Here is a 17,434-nt window from a genome sequence, read left to right on the forward strand (position 1 = left end):
ATAATTTTTTTGTTTGTTTTTAAAGATTTAATTTGAGGAAAATCTGGATTTTTTTCCGACACCAGTGCATTTGGAGGATGTTAAGCCACCCAAAGTCTACCAACTTATTTGACGAGCACGTTTCACAGCTTCCAATTATTTAGAATTTAGGTCAACTCACAGAAGGGACAAAATAAAATTCAGTTTGTAAAAACATTTTCTGCCATTTTGTAATTTCTTTCTAAGAGTGAGAAAAAAATCTGAAATAAATTTGGTATGAGAAAAAAAAAATCTGATTTTAAGTCATATCACCTAGTCAGATTAAATAATTTAAAAAAATCAGAAGGACAATGATACAAAACAATCAACCAGAGCAAAGTACTAATTTGTGTTGTTTGCAATGGGATTAAATATGAACAATGTACAAATGGTATGAATACTTTTGCAAATCCCTGTGTTTTTGTGGCAGTTCAGAATTATGCACATATCATCACTTAAAAATACACTGATGGTTGTAGCTGCAACGTGACAAAATGTRAAAAAATTCAATGGGTGTTCACACTATGTATCAGGAAATACGTTTCAAGGAAATTAGCATCATCGCTACATAACGCATGTTTAATAAGCACCTTTACCAGCTCTAACAAGCCCTGAAAGTAAAAGCTGGTCTCTACCTGATCCGAAAACTTCGAGCACTTTCCGATAGCAGTGTGCACCAGGCTGGTACACCTCATGACCCAGCTTATCGCAGTCGATCTGAACCGCGCCCAGAACCTCCAGCTGTTTGGCCACAGAGCTCTTTCCACTGCCGCTGCCTCCCGTCAGACCGATCACATAAGGGGTAGGAGGGAGGTGGGGCGAACCCTGACGCAAAGGAGGCAAAAAAAATACAAATCCATGAGATGACAAGAACATTTCAATGAGGCTCCAAGCAGGAGAAGCAACAACAAAACCCAGTCAGGGCTCCTGGAGTCGAGTCAAACAGGCTCCCCGCCCTCACAGGGGAAACCGTCTKGATGACCAGCAGCGAACAAAGAGATTAGATCACCCTCATGCAAAMCAGACTCCAGGTTTCTAACCATTCTGAAAGCTGTTGCGTTTCCTCAAACTTTATGCTGGCCACAATAAAACTGAGCTTAAAAGATTAACTGTCCGAGTTTTTTTAGCAACGGATTTAAAAGTCAGCTGCTCTTTCCGATATGCCTGCTTTTATTTCTGTTTTGTAGAAAACACACACACAAAAAAAAAAAAACAGTTTTTTACTCTTTCAGACCAGAAAGAAATTTGCTGACTGGATTTATTGTGGCAAAAAAGTAACAGAAAAARAAATGGAGCTTATTCAATCAATTAAATAAACATTATGATATAAAACCTGTCATAGATTAGACAGGAGGTTTAGGTTTATCATTATATTTCAAYGTAATGATGATAAAAGAGTGTTTACAACTTTTGAAGTCTTTATGTGTAGGATGTCACTTTGTGTCACTGCAGTCACAATAACAACAACTTTTATTTATAAGGCCCATATTTTGAGATCTCAGTGCTCTAAAAACAAAAAATCAATTGCAATAGTAAAAAAATAATAAAATAAATGAATAAATAAAAGATTTACAAAATATCTAAGAAGTGAAMCAAATTTTTTTTCTAAGACGAAATGAAAATTTTTAAAACAGTCAATGGATTGGATTATGGTGCAGTTTACCACCAAGCTGCACATAGTCACTGCATTTTCAAGTTTATTGATACTTATTGATGTTTTCACATCGTTATATAAAATTTATTGGTGTTAGAAGCAATAAACAAATAAATAAAAAAGCCAGTTCTTTTTGTTTCTTTTGTTTTTAGAATTTCTCAGGTGCCAATTATAAACAAAAACAAACAGGATAAGGACTTAAGAAAGCCATCTTTAAATCTGATTATATATGATTTGTTTGACCAGGATTTGTAAAAAATAAACTAAACGTACTTTAGGCSGGTTAAGGAGGGTGCCAAGTAGACGAGAGCGTAGACTGGAGGAGCTGATCTTCTCCTCCTCGATTTCGTTGCGGTGAGCGTCCTTAAGCACCTGGATCTCATGAAGGACAAGAGGTGGAAGGTCCTAGTTAAAGTAAAAAAAAACAAACAAAAAACCAGAAATATTATAACAGAAATATTACAACCTTCCTGCAGGTGATCTCCAATTTCAGGCTGTTTGTCAGACGAATGCAGAATCTATGATAAAATCTGTACAAGTGACCTGCACCGATGTTACCGTGACAACGTGTCTGATTTCAGGTTCTGTTCAGCCTAAAATATGACAATAAACATTGTACGAAATACTTTCAACATTGAACACAGTGAAATGGGACAGCGTACGTTCTCGGCGCGTTTCCTGTTGACGGCCTCGCCACCTTTTCTCGTCTCCTCGCTGACCACGATGCATTTCAGCAGAGGGTCCACGATGGACACGCCGAAGGGATCTTCAAGTGGGAGGATCTCCACCTGCAGGGACGGTTTGGTGTCCTGCAGAAACTCCTGGAGTCTCTGCACTCGCACCGAGTACGGCTCAATCAGCTCCTGTAGGACTTTTTCTGAAACCGCAGAGAAGCAAAAGTCAGCCAGAAGTGCCCCACATGTAGTGCCTTGCAGAAGCATCCGTTCTCCTCGAAATTTCCCGTATTTTGTCGTGTTACAGTCACAGATTTCCAGGTACTTTATTGGGATTTTATGTGATAGAAAAMCACATGTAGAGACTGAAACCTTTTGACCTGACAGCTTCAGCTCAGTCAGACTGGATGGAAATAATCTACGAACATCAAAATTACAAGTTTGCCACGGATTTATTTTTTTAATTAAGTTTCAGTCTGGGTTTTGACTAGGCCAGTCTAACATAAACATGCTTTGATCTGAACCATCCCTGTTGGAAGGATAATCTCCACATCTTCCACTCTGACTGGTTTTCTTGTCCACATTGTAAAAAAAAAAAACAACATTCCCACAGCATGACACTTCTGCCACCATGGGCTGATTTATTGTGCCCTATTATACAATTTAAGAGGCTGGATTTATCCTCTTTAAGATGTTCAAAGATTACTGACTCATAACCTTATCCTGATTTAATCTTCTACACAACTTCCTCTCTGACCGGCCTGCTGTGTTCTTTAATCTACATGACGCTGCTTCTTCTGAAAAGTTCTTATTTATCTGATGATTAATCAGATTAAAAAAACAAAAACAGACAYACTGCAGATTTTTCACTTAACCGAATAAGATAATTTKACACATTATTAGAAATAAATTYAAAGAATCCTTTTTGAGCAAGAATAGAAAGACKTTGCTTTCTAATATTTTATTTCTTTAGAGTACACTTAATCTTTTCTAGGAAAGATTTATCTGCAGCTATATAAAATACTATCAACATCAACATGTGAAAGGTTCAAATCTTTCTTCAAAATTTGATCTGTTGWTTTTATTAACTGATCAATACTTGGATATCAGAAGTTGCTCAATAGAAAACTTTTAAATTCTGGGTAAAACATATCACAGACAAAGGTGTTTTTTTTTTTTTATCTTAAATGCAAAAAAAAATAAGTACAAAATGTACTTATTTTTTGCTCAATTACTGCTTTGAAGGCGTTTTTCTTTCAGTAAATTGCCKCTTTTGAGTCTGTGTAATAAGTAACAGATTACTGAATTACAAAGTAGTTGACTAATATTTTAATTATCAATTAATTACAATTAATCACAATTGATTAATTGTCATTTTCATACCGGTGCATCCCTAATAAAAAACGTCAAAAAACCAAGTATAATTTATCATCYGTTTCTCACTTTTTAAAGTCCTCCGAGTTKCTCCATCACAAAGATTCGCCCAAAATACAATACAGTGGTCGTAGCATTCATGAATACTYTTGCATGGCGCTGCATCATTTTGCCATCAGAGCTTTTGATGAATAAATGTTGTTAAAGTCTTAAAAGGACCACTCACTTTTAAGCATTGCTTGGTCGCACACTCCAATGACAAACCTCCTGTTGGCCAGGAGACACGAGATGCTGAGCAGCGTCTTGTGGGCTCCGTGCAGCCGGTCGAACGTTCCTCCTACCACTACATCGCTGTAGGTTTCCACGGGTCCAGCCTTTTGTTCTTCGTCACATTTTGGCTCGTCCCCTTTCTCCTGCAGCTCCACTAGTTGCGGATGAAGCAGCACYGATGAGATACCGGGTCTACAGACGTAACAGTGGCCGGTGTACTTCTCCAGACACTGCTGGACCTGATTGGACTGATGCGTGTCCTGCAGCGCAAAGTCCGTCAGCACCACGTCTGGGGAGTGAAACAGAGGCTGCGGTGTGGGGAAGGGGCAGTTCGGAGCCGCCGTCCCGCCGCCGGCAGCCGGCTGAGCGCGGATATTAGTGAGCAAAACCCGAACATCCAGGTGGCCGCATACGTCCGCTGCGTTGTTGTAGAGCCGAGTGATGAGCGTGGACAGGTCGACTACGGGTGAAATGAAAACGGGTCGAGGTTGGGTCCCACCGGTCAGGTTGAGCCCGGGATGGAGGTGGACGTACAGCGTGCGGTCGACGAGCTGAGCGGCCGAGCTGAGAACCGGAGCGATGCGCAACGGGAGAGTGTGGAGAGGAGATGTCAGCACAAGGATCCCTGTGCTGAACATGGACATGGTTGAGTCTGATAATCACAGGGATTCCCAGGAGTCTCAGAGGAGAGTCACAGTGGGCGGCTCACTGAGGAARACAAAAGCGGGGCAAATTATAGGTAAAGTGCTTTAGTTCAGTGGTGTACAAACTTTTTAACCTGGGGGCCAAAACAGGCAAATTTAAACTCCTGGTTGGCCACAAAATTCWAAATTTGTTTGTGATTGTTTTTAATTCTGCTCAACAATATTTTCTTTTTTCAAAATCTGTTTAACTTTACAGGTTCAAAACATGAAAAGGGCTTCCAATGGTTGCCTCTTACAAGGAAAACAATTTYCACATTTTTTGAGGTCAATTATTTTCTACTTTTTTTGGCCAAAATGTTTACCATTCWTGACTTGTGGTCAGGGGCCAWACAAAATCCTCTCGAGAGCCACAAATGGCCCCCGGGCCACACTTTAAAACACCATAGCTTTAGTTTGTATTAYTTAAATAAGGCAAAAGCTAATATTGTTACAGGACAATACAGTTGAAACCAAAAGTTTATCTACACTGAATAAAAAGACACAAGTATCTTTTTCAAACTCACCAAAATTATTTCCATTTGCCAAATTCCACATTAATTACACTGCAAAAACACAAAATCTTACAGAGTAATTTTTGTCAAATTTTAGTGGAAATATTCTAGTACACAGGAAATAAGATAAAACTGTTTTACAAACAACTGTTCAGCAAGATATTGGAACTTGTTTTACGTTAATAATTTCTAAAAACTTGCAGAAAAACTACTAGTCCCATTAGAAGATTAATTCAAGACATTTTTACCATGATATGTATAAAATAATCTGCCAGYGGAACTAGTGCTTTTTCTATAATTTTAAGGAATTATTGACTTAAAACAAGCTYCTATATCTTGTTCAAAAGTTACTTATGAGTTAGTTTTGTCTCATTTCAAGTGCTCTAAGATATTTGCACTAGAAACTAGACCACAATTACTTGGTAATATTTTGTGTTGCTGCAGTGTAGAGGAAGAGTACGTCAGAGATTTATTTATTAATGTCTTTAAAATCTGAAGTTTATATACAGAACGATGACCAATTATTTAAACAGTGAATTAAAGCCCAAAAATATATCAGGAAGAGAATTGTGGAGCTGTTCAAGTCTGGTTCATCCTTGGGAATGATATCCAGATGCTTGAAGGTGCCGCGTTCATCTGTTTCATCAAGTCTCCATGGTTGCAGTGCATTTGTAATGATAAACTCCAATAATGTTGTCAGAGGTAAAGAAGGTTCAGTTCCTCCTGGAGAGTTTCACTTCGGGATAAAATTGCAACCACTGATTGCTCAGTAGTTGCTGCCAAACCAGCTGGATTGACTGACGGGTGGTGTCATGTCATGCAACATGAAAAGCCAGAATGCAGTTTGCAAAAGCATACAGGGACAAAGACCTTCATTTCTGGAGACATAAACTAAAGGAGGATTTTTTTTTCACCCCTGCAATTGGTTACATTTAAACACAGTGGCAGATAACATTTTAACTCTGAGTTACAATGTCCAAACATCAAGCTTAGATGCACTTTAGGAGTGAACAGAGTGGTGCACTTTACACTCTTAATTTGTCATTCTGGCAACAGATCAAAACCACAAATTCATTCAGTAATTGCTGATTAACATCAATACTTTCCATCGATACACAAAGCTGTGTGCGACGATAAACGCAGTCACCTTTTTCAGTGTGGATTTAATATAATTTGTTAACAGCTGTGGTAATGAGGTCTCATTTGTAAACAAAGTAAGTCATAAAATAGTCCCTTAAATAAGTCCTACTCATAACTAGCTAGCCACATTTAAAGCAACAATCATACTTCGTAAACAATTGCACAAAGAAAACTGAACCGTAAAGCAATTGCAGCGAGTTAAATGTGTTCTATATCTATCACTCATAATTTACAGTTTGCATTTTTGCTCCATACACATGTTAAGGCCCAGAAACACAGCTTTAACTGTCGGTTGTAACTGACAGCTAACTGCATGCACATGCAACTTAGCAGCTACTTACCCGATGAAGAAAGCTAACGAGACGTGAAGAACGGACTAATCGTCATATGCACAGCTGTACACATATTTACTCTGCTGACTGTTCATCGGACAACCTTCATTTAAACACACTTTAAGCCAGTTCACACTCCTCTCTTGTTTCTTACAGCTAGGAGGCACCTTCTGGTTGAAGTTACGGGGTCCGCATCATTTCCACGCAGCCGGAACACCGAGTAGGTGGAGTCTGAGAATTGTTCCCCATAGAGTATTTGTTTTATTGAACATTAATGTCGGCATTCAAGATAGATATTTCTTATAGATCGCCACTATTCAGTGAACATATTTCCTCGTATTGGGTTCTGTAAATAAACTCCTCACAAGCCGCTTCTGATCGAGTCTATCCGGCTTCCTCACCGGAGATGACAAAAGGAGCAAGTCCCTCATTTGATTTGTTAATAGTCACGTGACGTTTCACGAACAGGGGTCGCATTCTGTAGTAGTCAGCCGGGTGATGGGGCGGGTATACGATGACGAGGCCGACTGGGAGGAATTCAACTCTTAAATTGAGATAAAACGCGTTTTTTTGGCGGCGGGAAGTGGTTATTAAAAAAACAACTCACTGACAGCATTAAAATCTAAACGCTATCCATTTACTTCCTGCCAGTATTCTCTATTGACTTATTTATACTTAATACTGTGTTTGCTCAATGACTGTAAACTTACTGACAAATACACAAATTACATCTATTTAAGTTTTTCTTTTTGTTCCTACAAGTCCACAAATCTCCTTAGGTGTAGTTGAGGTGGAGTTCAGATGTTTCTTTCAAGGCTGGGTGCGCTTGGCGTACAGATTGACTCGCCGGATTAAGAATGATGCGCACCCACAGAATATTTCAGGAAACTACTGAGACGCCCCCGGGAATTGTGGGATATGTAGTAAATTTCAAGTTTCTTCCAACAAACTATTTATTTATTGGTTTTAAATGACTGTATATGCAATATTAACCATTTAGATATTTGTATTATGTGCTATTTTTCCGTGTCACCAAATTGTTGTGTTTTTTTTTACTGCTATTAGAGAGTATATGTTAAATGGGTTGTCAGCTTACATGTAATCCTGATTTTATCTTTTGCTTGCTCTACAGTTAGTTTACACTGAAGGTTTTTATTTATATTTTTAAATTTTTGAAGAACCAAAGGGCGACAGAATGTATTATGCTGGAACTAATGTAACACAAATTTATTCATTAAAAACGTTAAGAAAATTGTTCATGCGTTAATATTTCCTCCGGGGCAAGTTTAGAAAAGTATGGGACGAGTTTCACAACCGTCATGATTGAAATTCCTGTGTGATTTACTTTCTTCAGCCCAAGGCTCTTGGGAAAGCATTGAGCAGGGGAATTTACGGCATTTACAAATACAAACTGCCAAATAAAACCGACTCTTGTGGGAGTTTTTATTTATTTATTGGAAATGTAATAATTTCAGGCAATTCTTTTTTTTATTTCTTTACAAATATAAGACGTAACACGCTGTTATCTTGCAGAAGCAGCTTCATTTGGGTTGCCTGGGGGTTAGAGAGGCAGAGATACTGCATATGGCAATGAAAAAACACACAGTGAGAGAGAGAAAAGAATTAAAGATTCAAGTAAAAATAAACTTCTGGCAATTTTTAAAAATTAAGACACATGTTGACTTTTTCACTCTGGTGAGAGGAATGCAGATCCTCATAAAAGATGGTTTGATCAATGAAATCAAACCATCTGTAAACTCAGTTTTTGGGATGAACGGCACTTATATACATATATATATCAAAAAAATTACACTATTTCTAAGTGAAATCAAAATGAATAATAGCGTCAACAATAAATTATTACATTCCTTATGTGCTAAACATCCGAGCTGTTTCTAATATGATCTGAAGATTTGTGCTTTTCCGTTCCTTAAACTATGATGCCATCTTGTGGACGAGTCTGGTAACAGCAGCTGTACCTGCTTTACGGTCCGGATTCCTCTAGCGTTTTATGTCTGTGTGTGGATCTTGTTGCACAGGTTGAAAAAGCGTTCAAATCACGCCCACCTACGGCATCGACTGCTGTACCAGCTACAAAATGGTGCGCACCCATTAGTGTTAAATAGCCGAAGGAAATGACTCATGACAAAACTTTGCCTCGTAAACAACGGCAACAAAGTTTCAGTTGTAAACCTTATCCTTAAAAACATTGTGACTTTTTAAAACAGATTTTACAAGTCACCGATGTGTCATTTTTCTTCCTGGTTTTCCCGGAATACGCCCACCTATCATGGCCACGCCCACTAGAGCACCTGAGCAGAAAGAGACAGACGTTTTATCAGAAGCAGACTTCCTTATGTTGATGTTTTACATTTTTCTACCATCATGATGACCAGGAAACTCATTTACATAGCTTTTATCCTCCACTTCTGTATTTCTGGGATAGAAAACAAAGGTGAGTGATATTTCAATTGTTTTTCTTTGTTTGTTTGTTTGTTGTTGTTTTTTTTTTTTGGTTCGTTTCGAAAAGGAAAAGTTGCTTTAATTCTGTATTCCTCTCAGAGCGATCGGGTCATAGAAGTATTTTTAGTTGACCTTCTCGGGTTTATTGACAGTCCAGCTTCTGGAAGTATGTTCTACTTTAATCGTGTTGTTTTATTTAAGAGATCAAACCGATATTGATTGAAATGTTACCTAATTCAATTGTTCTGGGTGTGTGCTCGGATTGCGTGTGGATTCCTTTCTTAGCGTTTGCTATTCAAAGTGTTCCTTCGCAGCAGTATTTTACAATATTTCCTTTCCACCTCCAGAAGATTTCAGCGGGTTTACATCAAAACTGCCCAAGTACTCCACTGTAAAACCACAAGAGATCAACAACAGGTGGACAAGGAGCCTCAATCGGACCTCACAGACAAAAGAGGTAGTAGGGTCCTGGTGTTATAAATGTTCTTTAACTTCTTTTTTTCTGAGTTAGTATAATTACGTGATTATTTTTTGTTTGTTTTTGTTGTGTTAATATAGGCATATGGAGATAAAGTATCTTACACGCTGATGATCAACAACAAAGAGCATATTCTCCATCTKGAAAAGAACAGGTAGGAACTCATCATCACTGACATTGATGGCAATAGAGGTTCACCTTAATAAAATCAAAACTTTTAAGTTATTTCAGTGATCCAGAGTAATGCTACAATCCTACTTACAGTAGAGACAGTGATTTGTTTTAAGTGTGTATGTTGAAGTGTGATTATGGCTTGTACATAATGAAAACTCAATTCTTTGCGTCATGGCAGTTCTTCCTTCCACTGAACTTTCCAAAAGTCTGAGGATGCTCAGAGTTCTTTAACTGTTTTTAAAGATCTTGGGTGTTGTTCTAAACAACTGAAATTTGTGTTTTTGATTAGCTGTGAGCCAGATTTTCAAAACAAGCAAGCAAACAAAAACCAAAAAAAAACATGTAACACTTTTTAAGTTTAACTTAAGAACTAAGGTACATTTTGGATGATATCATAATTACTGATATTACTATTTTAATCTTCAAAATGATTTTATTTCTCTCTTCTACTCAGAGAATTTTTACACCCCAATTTTGTCCAGTATTCTCGGGATGCCAGCGGTAACTACAATACCTCATATCCAAAACAACATGTGAGTTTCCTGATTGTCCTTTTGTCCTTATAAGAACTGCTTTAAGAAAAAAAAGTGTTAAATTACATTATTCTAAATTTTCAGGTGAACTGTTACTACCATGGATCTGTGGAGGGATACGAAGGTTCAGTGGTTGCGCTCAGCACGTGCTCCGGCCTCAGGTTTCTACCTTTGCTTGGATTATTTGCATGCAGAACATTTTACATTCCAATTGAAGTTTATTTATTTCAGTAACTTAATTAATTAATTACAAAAGTACATCTTCAAACCTTTATTTTTGTTTTTAGGATGATTGTCTGCTTGTAGTTATTGAAAACGTGATCTTTGTGATTTGAATATTTCATCAAACCAACAAAAGAAATAAAAATACAGAAACGTGAACTTAATTAATAGTACATTTTTTGCCTGCTTAAAGGTTGTTATTTTAAAAAGCTTTTTTTAAATCTGACATGTTGTGTCCAGCCTCCCTTTTGTCTGTTGATAAGAAGCATTTCCACAACATAATAATAAAAACAAATACCGATCTACATCATTCCTTTAGCCTGCTGTGCTCTACGTCTCCACAGGGGTGTGATCCTCCTTGGAAACGAGACGTTTGGACTCGAGCCCGTTCCGGCGTCCACCACCAACGAGCACGCTCTCTACCTCCTGAAGGACTCTCATTCCGAGCCAGTGACCTGCGGGGTCGTTAGTGAAGCGACATCGACGCCCAACTATGAACCCTTTGAGCCTGCCCAGTCCATGGCTTCTCTCCTAAGGGTTCGTTCTACATCTAAATGTTTAGAGTGTGACATGGAGGCCTTCCCGTCTAAATCCTTTTCCTTTGACTCATTTTTGTTTCAACAGAGAAAACGCGCTTTACCTCAGACCAGTTACGTAGAGTTGGTGCTGGTCGTCGATAACCTCAGGGTGAGTGTTAATGATTTACTTTTTGTTTTATCGGTAAAATAAATCCTGATTTAACCAATGAACTGGTCTATAGTGATGAACAGACGGCTGACTCAAATGGCGAAGCTCTCGGTTCCTAAAGTTATCTACAGTCACAGGCTTTGGGTCTTTACCGAAAGAACGAGATTCCAGCTGAAAGGAGTTTCCTCTACAGGGTGTCAGGGCTCTCCTTTAGCGATAGGGTGAGAAGCTCAGTCTTTCAGGAGGAACTCAGAGTAGAGCCGCTGCTCCTCCATGTCAAGAGGAGCCAGTTGAGGTGGCTCAGGCATCTGGTCCGGATGCTTCCTGGACACCTTGGTGTTCCAGACACGTCCTTGCTGAAGGGGAACCCAAAGAGCCATGTGTGCTGAAGCAGAGAGACATCGAAAAGTTTTAGGATACCGACCCTTGAGGATTGGAGCTGGAGAACACTGGCTTAGAGAATAATTGTTGAAAAAAAATGTTTGAGTATGGAGTCTTGTAGCAACACAACTGAGACTTTTTTTTTTCCTTGGATGCCCCAGATTGAGGGATTCAATAATCTAGATGTCCTAATGCTTCCGAAGGTTTAGGGGTCATAGTCAAGCTACCACCAGAGCTGCACCCAGATCCTGCTTGTCTTCTTCTCAATTTAGCTGCGCAATCAGCAAAGTCATTGCAGAACTTGTTGGATCTGAGTTCAGGAGCAACAGGTTGTGAGGGATTAGTCATCCTATGAACAATGAGGACTAAAGTCCGGGGATTATTGTGGCTTTTATTGATTATGTCAGAAAGACAGCATAACTTATTTGCTCAAAGGTGATCTTTCACTTTCAGAGAGAACTTTGGTCTCTCTAAATACAGTAGGCCCTGATAAGAATATTCATCTATTAGTCAAAACTGCAACAACAGAGACATTCCTTTAAATCAGCGATCTGAAACTCTAGTTCATAAAGGCCGGTGTCCTGCAACTGGTTTAGACACTTTGTGTAACATCAGTCCAATATTCTATAGTTTTTAACYTATTAAATGTTAATAAATGTGTCCCCTCTAACAAAATGCATTGTTTGTCATTTTTAACAAGACGTTATTTGAAAAATTTTCAAGTGATACACCATAACCTTAAGCTTAATAAATGCATTTAAATGGAAAATTATATGTTTTCTTTGGCCACTTCTCTATAATGTATAAAGTTTATCAGTAAAGAAGGTCGTTTACTTTTTAAACTTCTAAAATTGCTTTCAAAAATCTTTCCCGGCGTTTGCTAAATGCTCACGTTCATCTGTCATCWTGTTCATCTTGTTCATCTTCTCCATCTGAGATTTTGATCTTAGTGYAACATTTCTCTAAGAAATAATAATTTGGCAGTCATCGATCTTCTTGTAACATATTGAACTTTTAAACATTGCAATTATGTGACTCAGAGCTATGCTAAAAGGCTGAATCAAATGATTATGTACGTTTATTTTATTGTTGAGAATGTGGTTTATTTTGTAAACATTTGACCTTTTTTAACAGTATAATTACAAGCAACAAAATGAAACGGCAGTCAGAGAGGAGATGGTGCAAATGGCAAACCTCCTGGACGGGGTGAGAGTTTCTGCTGTGTTTGTAGACATCTTTTTTATTCTCCAATTGCTTTGCAGAAGCTCTAGTATCTCTACAATCTCTAAACTAAGAATTGCCTCAATTGTACTGATAATCRCTRATGCTAACATTTTTTTTCTTTTAGTACTACAAACCCCTCAATATCCGAATTGTGCTTGTGGGCCTGGAGATTTTTAAGCAAAGCAATCCTTTCAGTGTGGACGGCACTGCTGGACAGGTGCTGGGCGAGTTTGTTAAATGGAGGAAGAGCACGCTGTTACCAAAGATCAGGCACGACATCGGTCAGCTCATTGTGTAAGTAGCATTCGTTTGTCTTTATTTAGCAGAACAAACCGTTAATTTAGGTTTCTGTCTGTGCTTGAGGTTGTTAGAGAAGACTTTAACCTTGTTTATTTCTCCATGTGACTGCCAGCGGTCAGCCGGGAGCATACGGCGGTGGCGTTTTGGGCATGGCCTACGTTGGCACCGTCTGCTCTGTTGCGAGCTCCGGAGGAATTAACGTGGTAGGTTCTGTTTTAACCTCGAACGCCTGCTGACACAACGGTGCTTTGACACGATGAGCTTTTACAGGAAATCTGATACCGTATGCTTTATTAATGGGGGACTGCTGACTGTCTCGAGCTCTAAGTGACACACCGGCGAAACAGGTCTGACTGGAATGCCTCTAACCTCCATGACAAACCTTCTTTCTTTGGGTTACCACATTCTTTAGATGCTTTAGGCACTCTGATTTACAAATGGCTGTGTGTGTATTTATAGCTGTTGCACAAAGTAGAAAGTAACATCTRTAAACTCTTAGTTTGATTTAAAGAGTTGGCATCAAAATGCAAACACTAACTTTAAAAACTAAGTACACCCACTGACTCAGTGGCTGGTGGTTTATCTGCAGAACAACACAAATGTATTTTGATAACACCTTATCAGTTTAACATGCCATTATGAAGGAATATTTTTCCAGTCTCGACTTGCATTGTTTTAGTTTTTTTAGATCTGTTTGCATCTATTTTGCACAACTTGCTTGAGGTTTTGTTACAACCTCTTCAGTCAAGTTCAGATTAGTGAGTGCAGTGCCTCGGCTTTTTATTTATTTAGCAAATTTGCTTTAGATTGGTGCTCTTGTTTGCTTAGCTTYCCGCTTCACAGCTTTATTTTGTTAAGATTTCCTCTGATTGATGGGTGGCTTCACTTTTCAGAGTGGAGCACTTTGGTTTACTAAGGATCTTGTGACTGCTTAAAATAATTTTAGTTGCGACTCCAAAACCAGCCCATTTCATTAACCTTCCACCACCATGCTACACCATTAATATGCTGTGTTTATGCCGATTTATTGCTCTGTGTATTATGGCACTTAAATAAAGCTTTGATTTCATGTTTTAGAGAAGGTTTCTGAAGTTTAATTAATTTTTATTATATACAAAGTTTGAAACTTAGTTGAGTTGCAACTTTTGCATTATAATGAACCTTTTATTTATTTTTTATTTTTATTATTTTTTGCTTTAACACAGGTAAAACATAAAATCCAGTACTTATTTGGAGCAAATTTGTTAGGCAGGCTTCAAGCTTAGTGGCATCCATATACCTTTCTTATCTGATGCATAATTACATAATAATTTTGAAGCTTTTAACTTTTGGACCTGAGACCTAGTTAATACTCTTCAAAATCCTAAAGACAAGAAGTTATGTATTGCAGATGCATGCTGACCTACATAAACCAGAAAATAGCTGCAAGAAAATATCTACTTGCCTGATCAACTGAAAGTGAGAAACTGAGCTGCATGAGGACCCAAATGTATATTGTTAGTAAGTGCAGTGAAGGTGATGGGATGGGAGGTCAAAACACTGTCAAAACACTGCTAACTGTGTAGCAAAGAGAAGGTCCTGCGGTCACTCAGTGACCATTACATTTATTTATTTCAAGGCTTTTTCACATCTTTACAAAAAGAGACCACAGTCATGGAAGGAACCATACTTGATGTTTTCTATTTGTGCTGTTTTAACTTGCAAAACAGTTCTCAGCACCTTTAACTTCAACTCCTGTTTCACTATTATTAACATATGCTGTTTGTAATCTGTTTTCAATCTGATCATTTTCATTGTACTTAAGAGTTTTGCACTTAAAATGGAGGCTGTTGGATGTCCTCCACATGTGAATAATTTTTTCTTACTATTATTATTCAGACWTGGCGTTATAGACATGCCTAGAATCRTAAACATTACCAAAACCTGGCAACTGCCAAAACAATGGATTTTATTCAACTGGCTAAAAACAAAATACATTTGCTTAGTAAAATCCAGTTGTTGTTCTCAGTTCTTATGGAAGCAGGAAAATGAACTTTTCTACACCAAGTACAGTTTTAGCTYAGCTTTCCTTAACAAATAAACTCGTACAATATTATTTTAAATCGTATTTACTCAATTTTAAGGATTATGCAAGATCTAGATGTGTTTTTATTGTGAAACGCAAAATCTTAGAAGCATAAACCTTTGCCAGATCTCTACCATGGCKGTATGTTTAAAAACAGATCTTTTTTTCTTTTTAACCTTTGCAGAAGGTTTTTACCTAAATACCAYGCTTTATTTTTACAGTACAGCAAAGACAACTTGAATTTTGTTTCCACTGTGGTGGCCCATGAGATGGGCCATAACCTGGGCATGAATCACGACTCCAGTGGCTGCACCTGTGACGGAAAGAGCTGCATCATGTCAGGGGGCGCCAGGTAAAACATTATCCACCTATTGTACTCTATATACATATTACTTTCATAGCTTTTCATTAAAACAACATAGAATTTTSACATTACTTTGGTTTCACTCTAGTCCACTTTGTTTGTTTAATCCTGTTATTTTGTAGTGGTGCCGTCCAGTTCAGTAAATGCAGCGAGCAGGACTTTGAGGCTTTGATTGTCCGTGGGGGAGGTGTGTGTCTTAGAAATCAGCCTTCGCCATCAAACGTGATTGGCACCGCTGAATGTGGCAACGGACGCCTGGACAAAGGAGAGGAATGCGACTGTGGCACAAAAGAGGTAAAGAAGTTAGAAAATTGGGTGACGCTACATTTGACGGGTTGTGAATAAGACTGACATGACCRATGACTGATCATATGTCATAAATATGTCATAATAGTAGTCATAATAATGTCATTAAGTGTTATTACACTGTCAAAAACATTAACAAAACAGTAATTATTTCACCCTACCTGAAATAAAGCGGAACAAGTACGACCAACAATAAAGATTTCATTAAGTTTTAAAAATAATCATTAAAAATTCCTCTTACATCAAGTTGAACAAGTATCACCAGTTATTACAATGTCATTAAGTGTTATTACAGYGTCAAATGCTATATTAACAGTCATTAATATTATTATCTCTTGCCTCCAGTCAAATGAAACAAGTAGCAACAGTTATGATGATGTCATTAAGTGTCATTAACATTATCTCTTACCTACATAATTTTAAAGTTTAATCTGTAATACTTTTATAACAAATTTATGACGKATCATGATTTCTTGGTTAATGTCAAGTTGTCATAATGAAGACATTTTGAATAATGTCAACTTTGTRTTAAAAGTGTCATGATTTACCGAATGACACTTTATGACACCAGTCATAAATATTCATAAAGACATAAAGGTGTTATGTCATGTTTATGACAGYRMYATKYTARTCTAATTCACACCCCGTCAAATAGTATTACTGAAAATTGTTCTTTGTTTTTGTTGGACTTCTGGACTTTGCAAACTGGTACAGAAGCTTTAGTGGAGAGTAACAAATGTGCCTACTGTGTGAATTTGACACAGAAACTGTGTAGATGTAKCCTTTCTGTGGACAATAATTCACACATCAAAGTACGTCGCTGAATTAAATTTAACTGAAGTAAGTAGTGGTTTATAGGTCAGAGTTAGGCCTCCTTCTGACCTATAAAACACCAGTGATGAGTTAAAAATCAACCAGAACATGGACAGTATTTCCAGGTTCTTGAAGATATGTTCAGGGTTGTATCACAAAGTTTCCATAYTGTCTGAGCATGCTCAAAACCTTTACAGGGATCTGATTAGGTATCTTGTTGGCAGCATTTTTTTATTYCAAGTATGGCATAGAGGAGATTCATAACAGCAGTAGATTGTGTAGTTGGSCTCCTGCCAGTGCTTGAACAATAAGTGTGCTGGCAGCACTTTCAAGTAATAATTCATTGTAACAGCCAGAGGCAAGTCAGATCTTGCCTTTGCCAGAAAAGATCTCCTCGAGCAACAGCAATGAAAGACCTCAACYTCMAATAGGAGTGCCGTACGTGTATGCCTTATACAAAGAAATCACTGTGCCCTGGCTGTGGTGTGTAAAAGGGCTTCCGGCTGAGGAGAACTGTGCACACCTCCAAATTGCACATAGGCTAGGTACTGGGAGACCATAGKATGGTATTTGTTTTTCAGGCTGACATTTTACCTGAAGAGTTACAATAGAAAATCCCTTTTTGTAAAGAAGCAGTGTGAGTGRAATAAAACATTAATAACAAAATGCTATTGTAATTATAATTGTTGCGCCATTTTGAGTTTCAGAGCTCTCCTCTGAGTGATGTAGACTGTCATTTTTTATTATTTTTTTTAAATGGCAGTAAA

The 17,434-nt window shown here is 37.9% G+C and overlaps 2 protein-coding genes across 2 annotated transcripts in view; one reads left to right on the top strand and one right to left on the bottom strand.

Annotated features, from left to right (window-relative positions):
• The window catches only part of coasy (CoA synthase), a 9,562-nt gene extending 2,525 nt beyond the window's left edge, over positions 1–7,037 (bottom strand). The window contains exons 1-5 of the mRNA XM_008436968.2: positions 6,667–7,037; positions 3,947–4,698; positions 2,335–2,549; positions 1,946–2,077; positions 654–843 (exon numbers count right to left, since the gene is read on the bottom strand). Of these exons, the coding sequence (XP_008435190.1) occupies positions 654–843; positions 1,946–2,077; positions 2,335–2,549; positions 3,947–4,634 (1,225 nt within the window). The 5' untranslated portion in view covers positions 4,635–4,698; positions 6,667–7,037. The remainder of the gene's footprint in view (positions 1–653; positions 844–1,945; positions 2,078–2,334; positions 2,550–3,946; positions 4,699–6,666) is intronic.
• Positions 7,038–8,869: 1,832 nt separating this feature from the next.
• adam9b (ADAM metallopeptidase domain 9b) overlaps positions 8,870–17,434 on the top strand; it is a 15,703-nt gene continuing 7,138 nt past the window's right edge. The window contains exons 1-12 of the mRNA XM_008436975.2: positions 8,870–9,112; positions 9,468–9,577; positions 9,679–9,752; positions 10,227–10,305; positions 10,390–10,466; positions 10,872–11,064; positions 11,152–11,214; positions 12,730–12,801; positions 12,944–13,113; positions 13,232–13,322; positions 15,406–15,536; positions 15,671–15,842. Of these exons, the coding sequence (XP_008435197.1) occupies positions 9,043–9,112; positions 9,468–9,577; positions 9,679–9,752; positions 10,227–10,305; positions 10,390–10,466; positions 10,872–11,064; positions 11,152–11,214; positions 12,730–12,801; positions 12,944–13,113; positions 13,232–13,322; positions 15,406–15,536; positions 15,671–15,842 (1,302 nt within the window). The 5' untranslated portion in view covers positions 8,870–9,042. The remainder of the gene's footprint in view (positions 9,113–9,467; positions 9,578–9,678; positions 9,753–10,226; positions 10,306–10,389; positions 10,467–10,871; positions 11,065–11,151; positions 11,215–12,729; positions 12,802–12,943; positions 13,114–13,231; positions 13,323–15,405; positions 15,537–15,670; positions 15,843–17,434) is intronic.

The sequence above is a fragment of the Poecilia reticulata genome, linkage group LG19, assembly GCF_000633615.1.
Source record: "Poecilia reticulata strain Guanapo linkage group LG19, Guppy_female_1.0+MT, whole genome shotgun sequence".
Classification (NCBI taxonomy): Eukaryota; Metazoa; Chordata; class Actinopteri; order Cyprinodontiformes; family Poeciliidae; genus Poecilia; species Poecilia reticulata.